This window comes from Drosophila mojavensis, unplaced genomic scaffold (genome assembly GCF_018153725.1).
Source record: "Drosophila mojavensis isolate 15081-1352.22 unplaced genomic scaffold, ASM1815372v1 contig_136, whole genome shotgun sequence".
In the NCBI taxonomy this organism is placed as follows: Eukaryota; Metazoa; Arthropoda; class Insecta; order Diptera; family Drosophilidae; genus Drosophila; species Drosophila mojavensis.
The window spans coordinates 1,517,557-1,535,071 of NW_025318667.1; the positions used below are offsets into that span (position 1 = coordinate 1,517,557).

The 17,515-nt window shown below is 39.4% G+C and overlaps 2 protein-coding genes across 4 annotated transcripts; one reads left to right on the forward strand and one right to left on the reverse strand.

The window, feature by feature from the left end:
* Positions 1–4,313: 4,313 nt before the first annotated feature.
* On the reverse strand, positions 4,314–9,324 carry LOC6585633 (gamma-tubulin complex component 2 homolog). Of its 2 annotated transcripts, XM_002011225.4 has the most exons (10): positions 9,118–9,324; positions 8,848–9,003; positions 8,409–8,745; positions 7,467–8,348; positions 7,271–7,399; positions 6,465–7,209; positions 6,177–6,348; positions 5,795–6,116; positions 5,467–5,577; positions 4,314–4,938 (listed from the first exon to the last, which is right to left on the reverse strand). In XM_002011225.4, exons 1-10 carry the CDS (start codon positions 9,174–9,176, stop codon positions 4,720–4,722), a joined length of 3,132 nt encoding a protein of 1,043 aa, XP_002011261.2. In that variant the 5' UTR covers positions 9,177–9,324; the 3' UTR covers positions 4,314–4,719. The 2 variants fall into 2 exon arrangements, with proteins under 2 accessions (XP_002011261.2, XP_015016456.1); XM_015160970.3 differs by lacking the exon at positions 5,467–5,577 and having other exon boundaries at positions 9,118–9,323.
* A 423-nt stretch (positions 9,325–9,747) lies between these two features.
* On the forward strand, positions 9,748–15,693 carry LOC6585632 (probable ATP-dependent RNA helicase kurz). 2 transcript variants are annotated; one of them, XM_002011224.4, is made up of 6 exons: positions 9,748–9,908; positions 9,969–10,169; positions 11,618–14,913; positions 15,064–15,266; positions 15,332–15,418; positions 15,543–15,693. In XM_002011224.4, the coding sequence occupies exons 1-6, from the start codon at positions 9,777–9,779 to the stop codon at positions 15,551–15,553; spliced, it is 3,930 nt and encodes a 1,309-aa protein (XP_002011260.2). In that variant the 5' UTR covers positions 9,748–9,776; the 3' UTR covers positions 15,554–15,693. The 2 variants fall into 2 exon arrangements, with proteins under 2 accessions (XP_002011260.2, XP_032588609.1); XM_032732718.2 differs by having other exon boundaries at positions 9,749–9,908; positions 15,332–15,693.
* Positions 15,694–17,515: the final 1,822 nt, after the last annotated feature.

Below are 17,515 nucleotides of genomic sequence, written 5' to 3' on the forward strand. Positions count from 1 at the left end.
GTCCGTTCACAATTGCTGTTGATTTGGAATCACGAAACTCATCTGTTATGTAGCGAACGATAACAGTGAGTCTCGCATTCCAACTCAAAGGCAATAATTCAGTAGCAACGTTGTTAGTTTTGGCTCGATAAAAATCGATATTGGTCTTAATGCCAGCATTTCATATGGTCTTTGATTGTAGATACTCCCTATATCCCGTATGTGCGATACTTTGATAAAATACAAGATGTATGGGGTGTCTGCAATCACAAACCACATAGCCGCAATCAAACAACTGGCCCAAAGTGTTATCGTTATCGTTATCGCTAGCGACGCTTCGGGTGCAGCCCCTCGCGATTGATGAAAGCATCTCCAATGAGTATTTCGCATTGGATTAGTTCTCATCGATGTCGATGCGCTGTATCAGCAACAACAACAACATGAGTTAAACGAAATGAACCAGTTCGTTGTTCTGGCCCAGCCCGGTTCCGATTGCGCGGACATCTCATCGTCTGACCATTCGATAACCGATGAGATATTCACGTTATCGAGACTGCGACAGCGGCACTGACTTCAAATTTGTGCATGTGTCCTATGACTATCCACTCTTATGCCGAAAATAGTTCCGAGCTGTTCCGCTACAGGTTCAATAGCGCAGCAGCTCATGTTCTTCTGTAACAAGATTAGTTGGGAGTTTTCGCAATTAGGCAAGGCTCATCAGTGACTAGAATAGGTTCTGTAGGTTTGTGGGGACTGAGTAGCTCAAAATCTATGATCTGGTTCTGCTTCTTCTTCTATTAGGAATCAAATTATCAATAATGGTTCATCTGTATAAACTTGATCTGCTCTGATGTTTAGAGGACGTTAATTTCTTAGTTAAAGTGATTCACAAATATGTTAAAAAGTCGTTCAGTTCTATAAACATGATCTGCTATGTTCCTTTACATGTCTCCATTTCATCTGCAATTCGTAACTCTAGTAACTCTTTGCCTTATAGACGCCTTATAACACTCGAAAATATCCAAAATATTTTCTTTGACTTAACAGACTTGTAAGCTCTATGAAATTCAGCAACATCATCGTCATCGTCATCGTCATCATCATTATCATTGTCATCATCATTGCTATTGCTGGGCCTTTCAAGTGCCCATTAATGAGCTGCTTGTATGCTTTTAATTTGCATATGTCTGTCAGTAAATGCCCAATCGATAGATGGATGGGCTTTTGATTAATTAACATACACACACACGCACACATCGCTCTCTCTCTCTCTATGTGTGTGTGCATGTCGTTGTCCATGTCCATGGGCCAGCAACCATAATTGATTGTCGATAATTCATGCGAGCTTAAATTGCCAATTGGATGTGGGGCGGGGTGGGTGGATGTCAGGCAGGCGTGGCTGGCTGGTAGGCGCACCGCCTACAACGTCAGCTAATGGTAAACATATAACATATATAAGCATACCATATACACAGACATGCACACATACACACTCACATGCATGCACACATGCTCATTCACGAGGGTCGCTTGATAAGTCATCGAAGCAATTCCATTTTGAACGGATTGGAGCAGGTTTGCTAAGTTGACCTCGCTTAACTAAAGCTAATATTACGTAACTTAGAATCCTAGTCGCTTATAGACCCATCTCTCCACCGTACCACTCTGTCCTCCAACACCTAACAACTATCTTAATCTTACAACTATCTTAATCTTACAATATTCAATATATATATATATCGAAGATAAGCTCTCAAGACTTCAGCAAAATAATCTGTTCTAAAATTAAAAATTAATTTGATACACATACACATACATATGTATAGAACAAATACATAAATTAAAGTCGATTGATCTCTAAAATTCAGTAATTTCTAAATGTTCCATGAGCATTAGATAATATCTAATATAATATCTAATATGTAGATATTAATTAGAACTTTATATACACATACATATATCTCAATTATCGGCCCCTAGTCGATAAGCTCTATATAGGCTCTCGCTCAGTGCTGTCAACCCAAATCGATTATTAATTGATCAACCCAGCTTTTGCGTTTTTATATGAATGCTATGAATATGCAAGGCAAATTGGCTTTCGCATCTGTGTGTGCATGTGTGTGGGTCGTTGTCCCTATGTCTGGACAGCAGCTCTTAACGGGCAGTTGCGGCCGTTGGCCGTTGCAAAAAGTGCGCAACATGATGAAAATCCATGGCAAATTAAAATTGGCACATTTTCCAACCAGACAACAGAGAGGGGGTGCAGGGTACGGGCGATGGGTAAGAGGAGGTAGAGACAGTTTGTAGGGTTTGTAGGGGGCAAGAAAGGTGGGGGAACTGGCAGACAAAGCCATCAATTTCGGTCGCTGTTCACATTTCGGGCTGTTATTGTTGAAATTGCGCAAAGCTGTGATGTAAATTGGTAGCATGATCTGCGATACCGTTAGATAAGCGTCTTTCCAGTATTGGTAAATGGCAAATGGGCGTATGTGCCTATACGTGCGATAGTTAGCCATAGCTGCGCAGTGGCCTAGGTGAACTCGATTAAGGATAGGTAAAACAAAGGCTGTGTAGAAAGAGTTCGAACTTAAACATAGTAAAAATTGTTAGAATAGAATAGGTTAAGTGGAATACGTAAACATGAAGTAGTTGCATTACCCGCGAAAGGGAAAGTAAGAAAGGTTAGGGATAAAAGGCGACAAAGAAGACAAAGATCCAAACTGAACAACTATTGGATCAGTGTGGGTGTAGCACTCTGAACAGTGCTGTGAAACGGAGTGCGCAACAAGAAACTATAAATTGAGTTAGCTAAAGAAAAAAGCTTGGGAAATAATAGATGTTAGGGAAAAATTAATATAAACAGCTAATGTTGATTTTTGCCTGAACAGTGTTGTAAAACAAACTGTGCAACAAATGAATACACCTACTCTTACCGGGTTGATACCCTTATTAAAGTTAAAGTGAAGAGCAAGAAGTAAGAAAGAGTGTTAACTGTAAAAAGTGTTTCCAGTGCTGCAAAACGTGTTGAAATTCTAGAGAAACTGTACTGTTTACTATATACAATACTACTATAGTAATTAAACTATACTAGAATATAGTACTAGTGCTATAGTGTGCATTACTACGTTTATATAATACTACTATATCAACCAAAACGAACCAGTGTTGTAAAAGAAACTGCGACAAATGTGAATGTGCGCGAAATAACACAACTCTATGGATAACAACTACACAAATCGCTGAATTCTACTTAAATGTATGTGAGTCGTTCTCCCTGAAACCAAGTTTCGAATAGATTTCGACTTGTTGGGTACTTAGTTGCTAACGTGGCCAATATTTGTAATATGTTTACGTGTTATCAGTTCCAAGGGAGCATGCGTGCGAAAATAAGGCACTTTAGCAGCCAAGAGTCCACAGTCCAAGTCCAGCATTATCGATAAGTTCGCATCGAATCTCAGCTAGGAAGTGAGTGCAACGCCGTGGATAGGCGTATGAAGCAAGAGGCCCTTTTTGATTGCTATGTGATTTGTCGTATTGGCCATAGATAACAGTCTGAAAGGGCCTTTTGGCTCATATGCGGTGCCAACTCTGACGCTCAAAATCGGCAATATCGATTTGGGCGGTCATCGATAGACAATGCGCGCATCTGGTGACTAGCTGTTCCTGAAGTGTCAAATAGTGAGTACTACTCGTAAGAAAATGTACGTTGATTTTTATTTGGCACATCAGTGACAGCATGTCACGAGTAATTGCACAACGACCAGAGCCGATAACGACGGCGATCGCGATTATTGTGCTATCGATGACGGATGATGTCAAAGCTGGAGCTCTGCAAGTTAACTAAGGCAACAGTCGCAACCAGAAATCAGCTGGTTATCGATAACCATTTCGATAACGATAACTACAATAATATCTATGATGAGGACGACGACTAATCAACCCAACATTCTGTTATATATGTACCTAAAAGTCGATGTTAATTAATTACAATCCGAAACAAATTTGATATAATGAAATATATTTTAATAGCGATAACGATAACGATAACGATGACGATAACAAACATAAACGACGAAGATGATGGCATCTAAGCTGGAACTCGATTCTCCTCTGTCATATGCAGCCGACAACTATGGCAGTGAGGGTGGGGTTTCCCTATTGGATCGCAGCTTGGCAAATGTGTATTATCGATAACAGGAGCCAGCTCAGAGCTCACAGCGGGTACAGCCGTACTCTACGCTTTTGGGAACGAGCAATCATACAAAGCCACTCGGTTCCATAGCCGTTGAGTAGAGCTGCCCCCGTTTGCACATCACAACAAGAAATGTCTATGATTTACGTTTTGATTTTTTTTTCTTTTTGGCAAAACAAAATGGAAAAACATTTGACTTTATTAATCATGTATGGCATTAGAGCTATTAATGGGTGTAGTTGATAAACGGGAATGATAGTTGATGGATTCATAGGCCTGATATATATATATATATATATATATATATATATGTATGCAGAGTTATATGCACATATAGATATATTTATACAAACATATATCTATATGTATATATACATCTGTATACCTATATATGCGTATATATATCAGGCATACGAAAGGCAATGCCAATTTGGTTTTCTATATAATTCGATTTGTCTGATTAATACTCAAGTTTCTTGTCTTTTTGTCTTCTTAATTTCTGCTTTCTGACTTGGAGTTGGAGTTGGAGTTGGTTGAGTGATCTACGTCTAGCCCATGGCATTCTTGACGCACAGCTTGTCCATTTGCTCCGAGTAGAAGCCATTGAAGTTGATGCGATGCACGAGATTCATGAAACGATCGGCGGTATTATCTTTGGCCAGATCGTTAATTTGTTTAAGGAACGATATAAGCATGCCCGTAAATTCCAAATCAAAGCGTTTCACACGCTCTGCAAACGTATCCGTCTCATCTAGGGTGGTCTCCGCCTATATACAGAGAGACAATGAGATGATATGAGAAAGGGCTATAGAAATTGATGACGATATAATCCAAAACTAAGATTACAATAATAATAATAATAAACAAAAAATAATAATAAATTAATAAATAAATACAAAGAATAAACAAATGAATGGAATTAATATATAATTCGATTTAAGGATGAACATTTTAAGGATTGAATTGTTGAGGGACAGTGTTAGCAATATGAACAGGAACTTAACAGATCTATATAGGTATATAGAACATATAAACATTACAAACAAGCAATTTTAGTAAAAGGGAGAATTAATTGATATAAAATAAAGATTAACTTAATATAGATGCATGTACTTATAACGCCAGCGGCAGTCAAATTTACGCTTGATTTAAATAAGTTTAGGAACAAACTCAAAATTCATTAAAAATATTATCATACATATGTGAATCTGAATGTATCCAAAAATCGAATGATATGAAATAATAAAATGTGTAAAAATCTGTGGAGCTCCATTGGTCATTATAATGGTGTATACCTGTAGACGATCCGCCATATCTAGCTCATAGTCGGACTGATCCGTATTTTCATCGCTGCTATCACAGACCATGGACTTGAGCTCCGCATCGCGAAAGAGACGTTGCGAGCGCTTGATTTTGATTGGGGGTACACACACATACATATATATAATAATTTGTTCAGATATGTTCAAACAGGCATGGAAAAGAGCGAGAGAGAGAGATAGAGAGTGGGAGAGAAAGAGAAATAAAGGTATACAAGGCACAAGACAAGACATTCGATTAAGCTCTAACTTGGTATATAGTATATGTATATATATAGGCATAAGTTCTCTATAGTCGTGTTACCTGTATGAATTCGCAGAACTTAAGACAGATCTTGCATAATTTGAATATGGCACGATTCAGATGCGATGTCTCAGTTAACATGCAATTCTTAAGGCACAGATCGAGGAAGTCCTGGTGAAGACTGAGCACCATATCCACATTCTCCACTTTCTTCATCTTCTCAATAAATATATGCCAATTGGGCTCAATGATCTCGATCATCATGTAGTATTCCAGATTCTGAACGGCGTTCATCATGCGCTGCCTCAGCGTAAAGGCCGAGCGATAGAGCTCCGCAGCTAGCGGCGAGAACTTCTTGGCTATGGAATTCTCTTTCCAAATTCTGCAATAATGGAGTGAATATGAATATATATACATGTATATACGTATATCAGTTACTCACTTGCACAGCTGACGCTCTACATGTTTGCAGTAGAAGAGTTGGCGGAAGAGCATTTGATACTTTGTTATGGCTATGTGATTGAGCACCAGAGAAACTGGCCATTTCACCTCGTACGTGAAGGCAAAGCACTCCAAGCCGCTCAAGTCGAGGCGATCTGTCGTCTTCCAGTACTCTGAAACATAGAATAAATTAATAGGCGATGGGCAGGATGGCTAAGCGAGTCAATGTCGTTGCAGTTGTTGCAGTTACTCACTAAAAGTATCCTTAAATTGAGCCACTATTACTTACCCTCCTGCTGATTCATAATCTTGGACATTTGTGTGACCAGATCGTATGTGAGGAGCTCGCAGTGCAGGTCATCCTTATAAGGATCGCTGCGTGCAGACGAGAGCCGCAAGGTCAGACCCAACAAATTCTCCAGGGTCATGGGCAGCACTAGATCCACATTCTTGGCCAGCTCATCCTCGCAGGCATCCATGAACTGCATGGTGAAATCGCCTTGATTGAGCAACAGATAACGCTTCACTGATTGCAGATGTCCCATCAGATCGTTCTCGGTTAGCAGCACATCGAGCAACATGCGTGCCGCGAAATAATACGCATCATTGATCACAATGACGTGCCGCTCATTGGTTGGGTCAAATTCAAGATTCATTTGCTGCGTGGGCATCACGCGCTGGCCACACTGTCTGATCACATTTAAATATTTGCCCGTGCGCAATATTCTGTCGGCATGCTTCTCGAGGAATGATGGAATACATTCAGAGCAAACTGTGTAGCGCTTCTCCCAGTAGTCATCCGAATAGTGCTCGGGCAGTTCATCCTTGTGGATGACTTCATTGTCCTCGACCAGAAATTCGTGTGTGCTATCAACGATGATGCCCTTCTGTATCCACAGCTGCAGCATGCGCATATACGGCTCTGCAGCCTTCCGAGCCAGCCCAATGATCAATTCCTGGGCACACTTGTCGCCCTCCAGTTGCTTGATGCGATCGCAGAGATGAGTTAGGACAGCAGCGCCATGGTAATTATTCTAAACAACGTGAGATTGACTTAATTATCTGTACATCATGTGTGAGCTTGCAATGAGTTACCATATCCACTTCAGCCAGAGTTGTCCAAATCTCGCCTATGACCCAAATGGTGGGTTGCAGATAGTACAGCAGCTTGGCCACTGTCAGATCATTCTTCAAGAGCTCCATCTCGGCCTGCTGCAGCAGCATCTGCAAGAGAGGCAATTCGAATAGTTAAAACTTACAATTCTGATGGGCTAGGAGCAATCGAACTCACATAGAAGTCATGGCTAATGACGTGCAAGGCCGCATTGAGGGCATTGTTGACCTGGCCATGTCCGTCCGTCAGTGCGATGACCTTTTGAATGCCCATAAAGTATGATGCCAATGGCAATATTTCGTTCACCATCTCGACCAGCGATTTATCCACTTGCACATGCAGACTAAACTGTGTCTCGTACTTGGCCAAACCCTTCGCCTGCTCATCATTGGGCATTATTAGTATATATGTGCCTCGCACTCCACTCAAACAGTATAGGATTTCGGTGAGCAGAACACGCTGCTGTGCATCAAATGGCAACGCTGTCAGCTCCGGCTGTGATGTGCCATTTGGTGTGTCCACTCTATAGTAATCCCATAGCAAATGTGTGCGATATTCATCCAACAAGCCATCCTTCGGTTCACTAACATCCTTGTTGTTACCGGCGCTTTTGCTGTTGGTGCTCTGCTGAGTGCGTTCGAGTAGCGATCGGTAGCCGGTTGGCGGCAAGGTACTAAGCGCACGGTTGTTGTTGGCTGCTCCATTGTTGGTGGCCGTGCTGGTTCCAGTGATGATGCCAGTGCCGGTGACTGCGGTAATGGCGGTGCCTGGGCCAGTGCCTGCGCCGGTGATTGTTCCAGAGCTGTTGGCAATGGTAATACCAGAGTGATGAGTGGCCTTGGGACTCTTGGCTCCCGGACTCGATTCCACATTCACAGTTCGACTGGCAGCACCTGATGCTCCGCGAGCACCAATACCAACAGCAACGCCAACTCCTGCTCCCGCTGCTGCTAAGTTTTGCGCTTTCAGTTTGTTGCTGTTGCTGCTATTGAGCAACTGATCGATGGTACCCGTCAAGGCTGAGCTGTTCGAAACAGCATTCAGCACACGTTTCTTGATCTACATACAAGGAAGAGGTAACTAATGCTAGACAAATACAGTTAGCTTTATGGCACCCACCACACTTAGATCTCCACGCTGTGCGAAGTGGTCTTTTGCATTGAGCGCATTAGGTATGGCACGACGCGTATATGTAGTGGGTGCACTTGTTGCATTGATGGTGGACAGTGCTGGGGTATCCTCGGGCAAGCGTCGGCTAACTGGCGTTGATGTGGACAAATCCAAGGATTTCCGTACACACTTACTGCCCAGCTCCGAGTCATGCAACGGCGCTGATATTTCGGGATTTTTATTGGAGTTGAGATTCGAGTTGTTGCCTCCGCTGTATTTTGACTGCCACATTGTTTCGTCGTTTATTCGTTCCGCAAAGACCAGCAAAGCGTACATAGGATCCTTGCTAAACAAAAATAATAAAAATAATTAAGGAGCACGCACACAAGGGGAAAAACAGTAGATGACAAGGAACTAATTCATTTTATGTCAGTGTGTCTATACGAACCTTTCAAGTGTGTCGCTTATCTCATCGAGCACCTCTCGACAATTGGGACGCTTTGAACTGATGGACTCGAGCAGGAAGAGTAGCTCTCTATCTGAGAGGCGCTTGTCAACTGTGGCACGAAATTCCCGGAGTATCTTGTCCGGCGTATATGGCGTTCTACGCAAATAATTTCGTTACAATTTATTCAATTTATTCAAAACAAAACAAAAACACAAAAAAAAAACAAAAGAAATATATGAGCTGCGCATCTGTTCAGCATTCTGCACTTACTGCGATTCGGCAATTAAATTTGCCAGCACAATGCGCACTGGATCGGTTTTACTCGTCATCGCATTTGTTTTTGTAAATATATATGTATGCTAAAAACAAAAATTAACGGTTTTACTGAACAGTAATATGCTACACCACATACAAAATGAAAACAACAAAACACACAAGGCTTTTTTTTTGCTACGCGGGCTTGCCAATTGCTGAGCATTCTCCCACGGTTCGTCTCTCGTTCGCGCTCTCTTTTAGTGCTGACAGAGCTGCCAGACGGTTCAAAATTTTCACACATCTAGCGATATTTCTCTGCAAGTCGTTACGTTAAATTGTACGTGTTAAATGTTCATATATCTAAATGATTGCTAATTATAGACTCTCAATAAAATATGTTGTTGACATTTAAATATAAAAGCGTTTGCGACAATAGCAAAACAAAACAACTTAGATTCGAAAAATTTTCATTGTGCGATAATTTCAATACGCACGTCTCTCTCAATTATTAATTTTCTAGCCATATTTGGCGATTTTTTTGAGCCCAGATCAGAGCACATCTCTAAGAGCACTAAATACCAAAATTGTTTTACAACCGATTTTTTATTGTTCCTTAATGTAATCGATAATTTATCAAATCACAACATCACATCTCTGACAGTGTCAGCACGTGCATGAGAATTTGTTTTGTGACAGATGTGAGAGGAGTTAGCTGCTCTAAATATCTTAAAATGGGTAAAACAAAATTTAATAAAAAAGGCCGGAAAAATCCGCAAACGATAATTGATAATTCAACGGCTAAAGATGTAAGTATGGTTGAAACCAGCTATCCCCGCAATGAATTCAACCAATATATTCGGATGCAGATTCAAATCGAAGGCGAGGATGTGGTCCAGGGCAACGAATCCATTCCCACTGGCTACGACGAGGCAAATGCTTTAGCTTTGCCTTCAAAGAAACGGGCAACAAAAATTGTAGAAAAAGAACATAAAGTTGTGAAAATTCTAACAAAGAAGCAACGGAAGAATTTACAGGCCATAGTGGACAAGAAAAAAAAGCGAGAAGGTGTAAGTAAAGTAAACTAATCCATATAATTATTTTGACGAAAATATTTCCGTGTATTTTCGGCGTATACTTTTAATTTCTTTCTCCTTTATACATATGGGCAATTCTCTAGTGGCGAATGTGACATTCGTACGTTTTTGAGTTAAAAAAAAAAAAAAAAAAAAAAAAAAAAAAAACGAATGCCAAAATATTTTTTTTATTTTGACGAATAGTGAATCCTTTAGCTCTTGATTAGCTCTATAATTGGTGCTAAATCTGATTTTAGGCAAATATTAGTTTTCAAGATAATCACAAAAAAAACAAGAGGTTCGCAGGCTACAAAAAACGTAAGTCGCATTTTAAATAAACAGTTCAACCTGAGATTTTAGTGAAACCTTAAGTGACAGTTTATTATGAATAATTTTAAATGCATTTTATTTTATTCAAAAATATTGAGTGATTTTTTTATTTTTTAGTTTTAATCAGGGTCGAAAGTGACGTGTCCAATGAGACATTTTTTCACAATTTTTTTTTTTTTTTTTTTTTTTCGTAATTTTACATGAATAAAAGCATTTGAAATAAGTTTCAATATTTTGATTTTATTATTAATTATAATAAAATAGAGAAAATTCAAAAAGTGCAATAGAAATGCTCTAAACAGAACTTTTGCACTTATTCGGCTTTGTGTCTCAATATTTCGAGATGTATTATGATAAAATGTAAAACTTGTTTATATTAGTTAAATATGATGGATTAGTTATAAAGCATATCTTAGCAGAACATGCTTTCATTGACTTTGAATGTTTTGGCTGCGGTTGAACTTTCTAGAGAAATGTCCATATATATACATACATATTAAGTTGTCTTTTAATAATGCATTTAATACCAACATCCTAAAGAAAATTAAAGGCTACAGGAATTATGATTTCCCTATATGCCTATCCTCGGAAGGAATAATCAAACCTTACTTCAGAGTCAATAATTTAATAATTTTTTCTGTACGGGCAGTTTGCATTCTAGCAACAAAAGTTAGTTTTCAATTTGAGTTTTACTCAAAGAAGCTTTTGTCTGTCCATAAAACGGCTCCTTGGATCTGGTGTTTTTTTTTTTTTTTTTTTTTTTTTTTTTTTTTGTTATCGATACCTAATGTCAGTTAGTAATGTCAGTTACTAATGTCAGTTGGGTTGTCAAATGCTCAAAACTGAAAAGACAGTCGACAGTTTTCCTGAAAATTCATATGCCAAGCTAAAATTCGATGCTTGCATACTTTCATCTCAGCAGAAAAAAAAATTGAAAAAGATAAATAGAATATTTTCGGCATTCATAGAGCTATAAAAAGATTCTTTAATTTGCTTATTTATTTAGTGGTATTTCAATAGTCACAAAACGATTTCGTCAAAATAATTGGACCGACTTGTGAGCTGCATTTATTCAGAAGTCACTAATTTGTAAGTTGATTTCTCCGTTATAGCGCGAGCAATTGCTGAAAGATCTGGGTGCTGTACAAATTCCGGAGACCGAACTAAATCAGTACACATCAATAAGCCAAGTCCAAACGGTGGGGCTAAAACGCCTGCACAAGATCGACGAAATACTGGACAAGAAAAAGGAGCGTCAATCTCAACAAAAAATGGAAAACGAACAGAGCAAGGGCGGCGCCCAACGTGTTAATGCGCTCAAAGGCGGCAAGCGTAAGCTGCTTGTAGAGGAGCAAGAAGAGATTGAAGCCAAGCGCATTAATCCGAATATAGTTAATGCAGAGGAATCAGAGGATAGTAGCGAGGAGGAGGATTCCGCCAATGACAATGACGAAGTAAACGAGAAGATGGAGGAAAATCAGACTGACAAAGAACAGTCTTCTAATGCAGAAGAATCAGAAGATGATAATGACGAAGACGGTAACGGAGAGGAAGAGAAAGAGGAAGTAGACAGTGGCGAGGAAAAAAAGGAGATGAAGAAAAATCAGACTGATCTGACAGCTAAAGGCGAACAACAGCCACCAGCTACAAATGAGCAAGTTGCTCTCGCAATGCAGCTAGCTAATCCATCAACAATGACTATTCGTAAAGCCGACGGCAAAGCATCTCCCGCTTCTGCCGGAACACCAACATCTGTTCACAAGACAGTCTACGTGCCAGTCAATCGCACAGCTGAGGTGCAGGAGGCTCGCCTCCGTTTACCCATACTGGCCGAGGAACAGCAGGTGATGGAGCTGATCAATGAGAATCCCATTGTTATAATTTCTGGTGAAACTGGGTCCGGCAAAACAACCCAAATACCGCAATTTTTGTACGAGGCCGGGTATGCCTTGGATAAAATGATTGGCATCACCGAACCACGTCGCGTGGCTGCCATATCGATGTCGCAGCGTGTGGCCCACGAAATGAACTTGCCCAGCAGCGAGGTATCCTATCTAGTGCGCTTCGAGGGCAACGTGACCCCAGACACCAAAATTAAGTTTATGACGGACGGCATTCTTCTGAAAGAGATTGAAACCGATTTTCTGCTAAGCAAGTATTCCGTGATTGTGCTCGACGAGGCCCACGAGCGTACCAGCAACACTGATATATTGATTGGATTATTGTCGCGCATTGTGCCTTTGCGCAACAAACGCTCGAATGAACTAAAGCTGATCATCATGTCGGCCACGCTGCGTATCACTGATTTCACGGAGAACGCTCACTTGTTTAAAGTGCCGCCGCCAGTGATCAAAGTGGAGGCCAGGCAGTATCCCGTGACCATTCACTTCCAGAAGCGCTGTCCCAGCGATTATGTAGAGGAAGCCTTTAGGAAAACCGTGAAAATTCACGCAAACCTGCCGGAGGGCGGCATCTTGATCTTTGTAACAGGGCAGCGCGAGGTGATGCGACTAGTGTTCAAATTGCGTCAGGCCTTTCCGTACGTGGTAGACGAAAATGACTTGGAGACAAAGCAGAAGCTACATGTGCACCTGGCCGAGAGAAGTGGGGAGAATTGCGAAGGGAAGAAACTCGGTAGGGTGCGCGTAGCACGTCGTTTACGTAGAAAGAAGTATGAAATCCCTCCATTGCCTAAGGTCAATTTGGATGACTATAAGCTGCCAGGCGAGGAGGAAGAGCTGGACGAGGAATTCGATACAAGGAAGGAGAAATACTTTTCAAATGATTTATTGCCTAAGATCAATAAGAAGGATGCTAAGCTGCCAAGCGATGATACAGATGATGCAGATATGTATGACCCATCATATATGCCGCCCCCGGATAAGAGTTATGAGGATGATGATGAGTGTGGCGATGAGAAGCAGCAACAGGACACTTATAATATGGCTAACCTACAGAGCTCAACATCCAATCAGCCCATGTGGGTGCTGCCATTGTACTCGCTGCTGCCGACGGAGGAGCAGCAACGCATCTTCCAGCCAGCGCCTGACGGCTGCCGCTTCTGTGTGGTGGCCACCAACCTAGCGGAGACGTCTCTGACCATACCGCATATCAAGTATGTTGTGGATTGTGGCAAACAGAAGACACGGCTTTACGACAAGATAACTGGAGTCAGCACATTTATAGTGACGGACACATCGAAAGCATCCGCTGATCAGCGAGCTGGACGCGCTGGTCGCATAAGTGCTGGGCATTGTTATCGCCTCTATTCGAGTGCACTGTACAATGACGTCTTTCCGGAGTTTAACCCTCCAGATATCTTGCAAAAGCCTGTTGATGATGTGATGTTGCAAATGCGCAGCATGGGCATCGATCGTATCATGAATTTTCCGTTTCCATCGCCGCCTGATCTAGCGCAGCTGAAGGCGGCCGAACAGCGTTTGCTAGTGCTGGGCGCCTTAGAGCAATCGAAAACAGATGGGTCTGAGGGGACTATTCCGCCACGTGTTACTCCTCTGGGCGAAACTATCGCTTGCTTTCCAGTGGCCGCACGCTTCGGCAAAATCCTTGCATTATCCACTCAATTCGACCTGATGCCCTACACAGTTTGTATGGTTGCAGCTTTATCAGTGCCGGAGGTGTTCATCCCACCGCGTGACATTAAACCGGACGATGTACAGCCCATGCCGATGAGTGTAAGGGACGGATACTGCAAATTACAAACCGGAGAATTCTATATGCTGGGTGATCCGATGATGCTGATGCGTGCTGTGTGTACCGTTGAACATCTCGAAATCAACTCACGAGGAGGTAAGTTCTGTCTCCTCAACGGAATCCGCGTAAACGCCATTGAAGAGGTGCGCAAGCTACGTCGTCAGTTGACCAACGACATCAATCTGCTCATACCGGATATAAATCTGTGCATTGATCCGAAATTGCGTCCTCCATCTAAGGAACAAGCCCGAGCCATGCGTCAAATCCTGCTTGCGGGAATGGGCGATAGAGTGGCGCGCAAAGTGCCGCTGGATGAGATTAGCGACAAGGAGGAGCGACGCCGGCTTAAATATGCCTACAACTGTGCCGATATGGAGGAGCCGGCATTTCTGCACTCTTCTTCGGTGCTGAAGCCAGCAATACCTGACTGGATCGTATATCAGGAAGCATTTGAGCTACAGCATGGCGAAGGCACCAAGATGTACCTAAGTGGCATTACGGCCATTGAGCCGGAATGGCTGCTGACCTATGTGCCGCTCCTATGCAATGTACACGAGGTGTTCGAGGATCCACCACCTCGCTATGATGAAGACAATGGTCGCATCTTCTGCTTTGCAAAGGTGACATTCGGCAAAGCAGGCTGGGTGCTGCCTCTGCACGAGCTACGAATGCCACGCAGCAAGAAGGCGTGCTGGTAGGTTGAACATATTTATATTCTAGATAGTATTAGCTATTTATCGTGATCAGACATACATTGTCTGGTTGGGTCACACCTCTTGCCATATATTTATGAGAGTTCTTTCTTTCTCTCTCGCCCATTTTGCTCTCTCACTCTCTATTTTAGTTACTTTGGAATGTACCTACTGGACGGATTGGTTTGCCCTGCTCTGGCTGCCTTTAAGCCGAAATTGAAGTCGTCGCCCTCTTCGCTCATCAAGAGCTGGTCGGATCTGAATGACAAAGTGCTGCGCTTCAAGCGTGCTTTGATAAATAAACAAATCGACTCGCGCGAATCACTCTTTGACCAATGGAAGGTCCAAACCGATTGTAAGACATATTCATACATCTGCCTATATTCTGTATGCAATATTAAATATTTGCTTATCTTTCAGTCCTTTTGGATGAATATCATCAGCTCCTTTACGACGTATCTATCAGCGAATTGACTAAAATTTGGCCACCGATGGAAAAGGTTGAAGATAGCACATAAATTTCAAAAATATTCTCATATCCCGTATTCAATATAATGTTAGAATGCATCATTGTATGCAGCTGAATGAGCAAAAAATAACACAATTTGGCCACCGATGGAAAAGGTTGAAGATAGCACATAAATTTCAAAAATATTCTCATATCCCGTATTCAATATAATGTTAGAATGCATCATTGTATGCAGCTGAATGAGCAAAAAATAACACAATTGTGATAATATTTATAATTGCAGACATAATAACAATGATAACTGTAATAATAATAATAGTCATATAATTATATTAATAATTATATATATAATAATATTCAGATAATTATAATAATAATACAAATCATAATGATAATGATAATTGTAATAATGATAATTGTAATAATAATAATAGTCATATAATTATATTAATAATTATATATATAATATCCAAATAATTGTAATAATATTAAAAAGCATAATAATGATAATTGTAATAATGTCATATAATTATATTAATAATTATATATATAATATTCAGATAATTGTAATAATAATACAAATCATAATAATAATGACATAATAATAATGATAACTGTAATAATAATAATAGTCATATAATTATATTAGTAATTATATATATAATAATATCCAGATAATTGTAATAATAATATAAATCATATATAATAAACTGATATGTTAATCGCAAAACAACTATTTTAATTGGAATATTTAATAGAACTTAAAACATTTCACTGTATATGGTAATTAGGATAATATATGCTAAACTCTTATATTATTAAAGAGAAAACTATTTAAGTTAGAATTTAAATAATGTAATACTAGCTTAACACTTGTTATAGATTATGGAATTTGATATGTTTCTTGATAAGTGCTTTTGTCGAGAGTACCTAACTGTGTAGCAAACCCAGACGCATTCGGCTGGATAACGGAGCTTTTTCTGAGCAATCTGATACACGCATTATGGGTGCTATCATTGCTTTGGCCTATTTCCAGGGGCTCAGGGAATACCATGTGATACATATACCTACTATAGTTAATCTAGTTTGTTTAGCATTTAATGACTGTTATATTTAAGGACTGTTATGACCAATAATAATCTGTATAAGCTGTACAAAAAATAAACACGTATGTATATGCTTTATGCCCGCCTAAAGAAAACATTATTCAATCGTATTTTGTATAACAATTTTCAAGTTTGTTTTATTTGTATTTTGAAATGGTTTATATATACCTTTGAAATATATATATATATATAATAAACATTTAAATTTGTTTTCTTTTATAAATGGAACTAAAACCCTCTAAAATTCAGGAGATAAAAATGAAAACAGTTTCGCAAAGGAATATGGACTTGAAAATATATTCTAAGGTTCGTTAGATATACGAATGCAATATATATGTATATATTAGAATTGCCTGTGTTGTACCAGTGTGTTTTTATATATCTAATAATTTTACATTTCATTTTAATATTTTTTTGATTTAGGTTTGGCTAATTGTTTTCATTTATCTGTGAATTTGAATAACTGTACATATGCATTGGCTGAAACATTTAAACATTAAGGTTTTAATTTTTTTATTTTTAACTTTACATGTTTTAGGTTTTGTTTCTTTTTTGTATTTGGAAAATTTATTTGGACATTTTTCGTGTATTTTGAAATTCTTCATATTTTACAGGGTTTTTTTTTTTTTTTTTTTTTTTTATTACATTATTTTTAATGTAATTATTATTTTATGTATATAAATTTTGTTTTTCTTTTAGCTAATTAAATACTCGCAACCGTCAAATTTATTTATTTTATTTTTTACATGAACTGAATTGTTTTTATTAACTTTTTTAAATTTAATTTATTTAATATGTATATATCTTTATATGTATATTAATATATATATATATATACATAATATATATATAAATACACATATATATACGATGCATGTCAGGTGAATGTATGTGTTTTCTGTGTGTGTGTGCGTGTGTGTGTGTAGAAAAAATCAGTCTAATGTATTAAGGCAACGTGAGAGCTTTGCATATTCATATTCATTCAACATACTATGTATAACACGCTCAATATATCAATATAGATTTATA

Excerpts from the sequence above, each read along its gene's own strand:
- LOC6585633 (XM_002011225.4), bottom strand. The coding sequence starts at position 9,176 with ATGACGAGTAAAACCGATCCAGTGCGCATTGTGCTGGCAAATTTAATT. Across the intron at positions 7,400-7,466 it reads TCATTAGCCATGACTTCTAT|ATGCTGCTGCAGCAGGCCGA; the intron begins GTGAGTTCGATT and ends CCTCTCTTGCAG. Across the intron at positions 7,210-7,270 it reads CTCTGGCTGAAGTGGATATG|AATAATTACCATGGCGCTGC; the intron begins GTAACTCATTGC and ends CACGTTGTTTAG.
- LOC6585632 (XM_002011224.4), top strand. The coding sequence starts at position 9,777 with ATGAGAATTTGTTTTGTGACAGATGTGAGAGGAGTTAGCTGCTCTAAA. Across the intron at positions 10,170-11,617 it reads AGAAAAAAAAGCGAGAAGGT|CGCGAGCAATTGCTGAAAGA; the intron begins GTAAGTAAAGTA and ends TCTCCGTTATAG. Across the intron at positions 15,267-15,331 it reads ATGGAAGGTCCAAACCGATT|TCCTTTTGGATGAATATCAT; the intron begins GTAAGACATATT and ends CTTATCTTTCAG.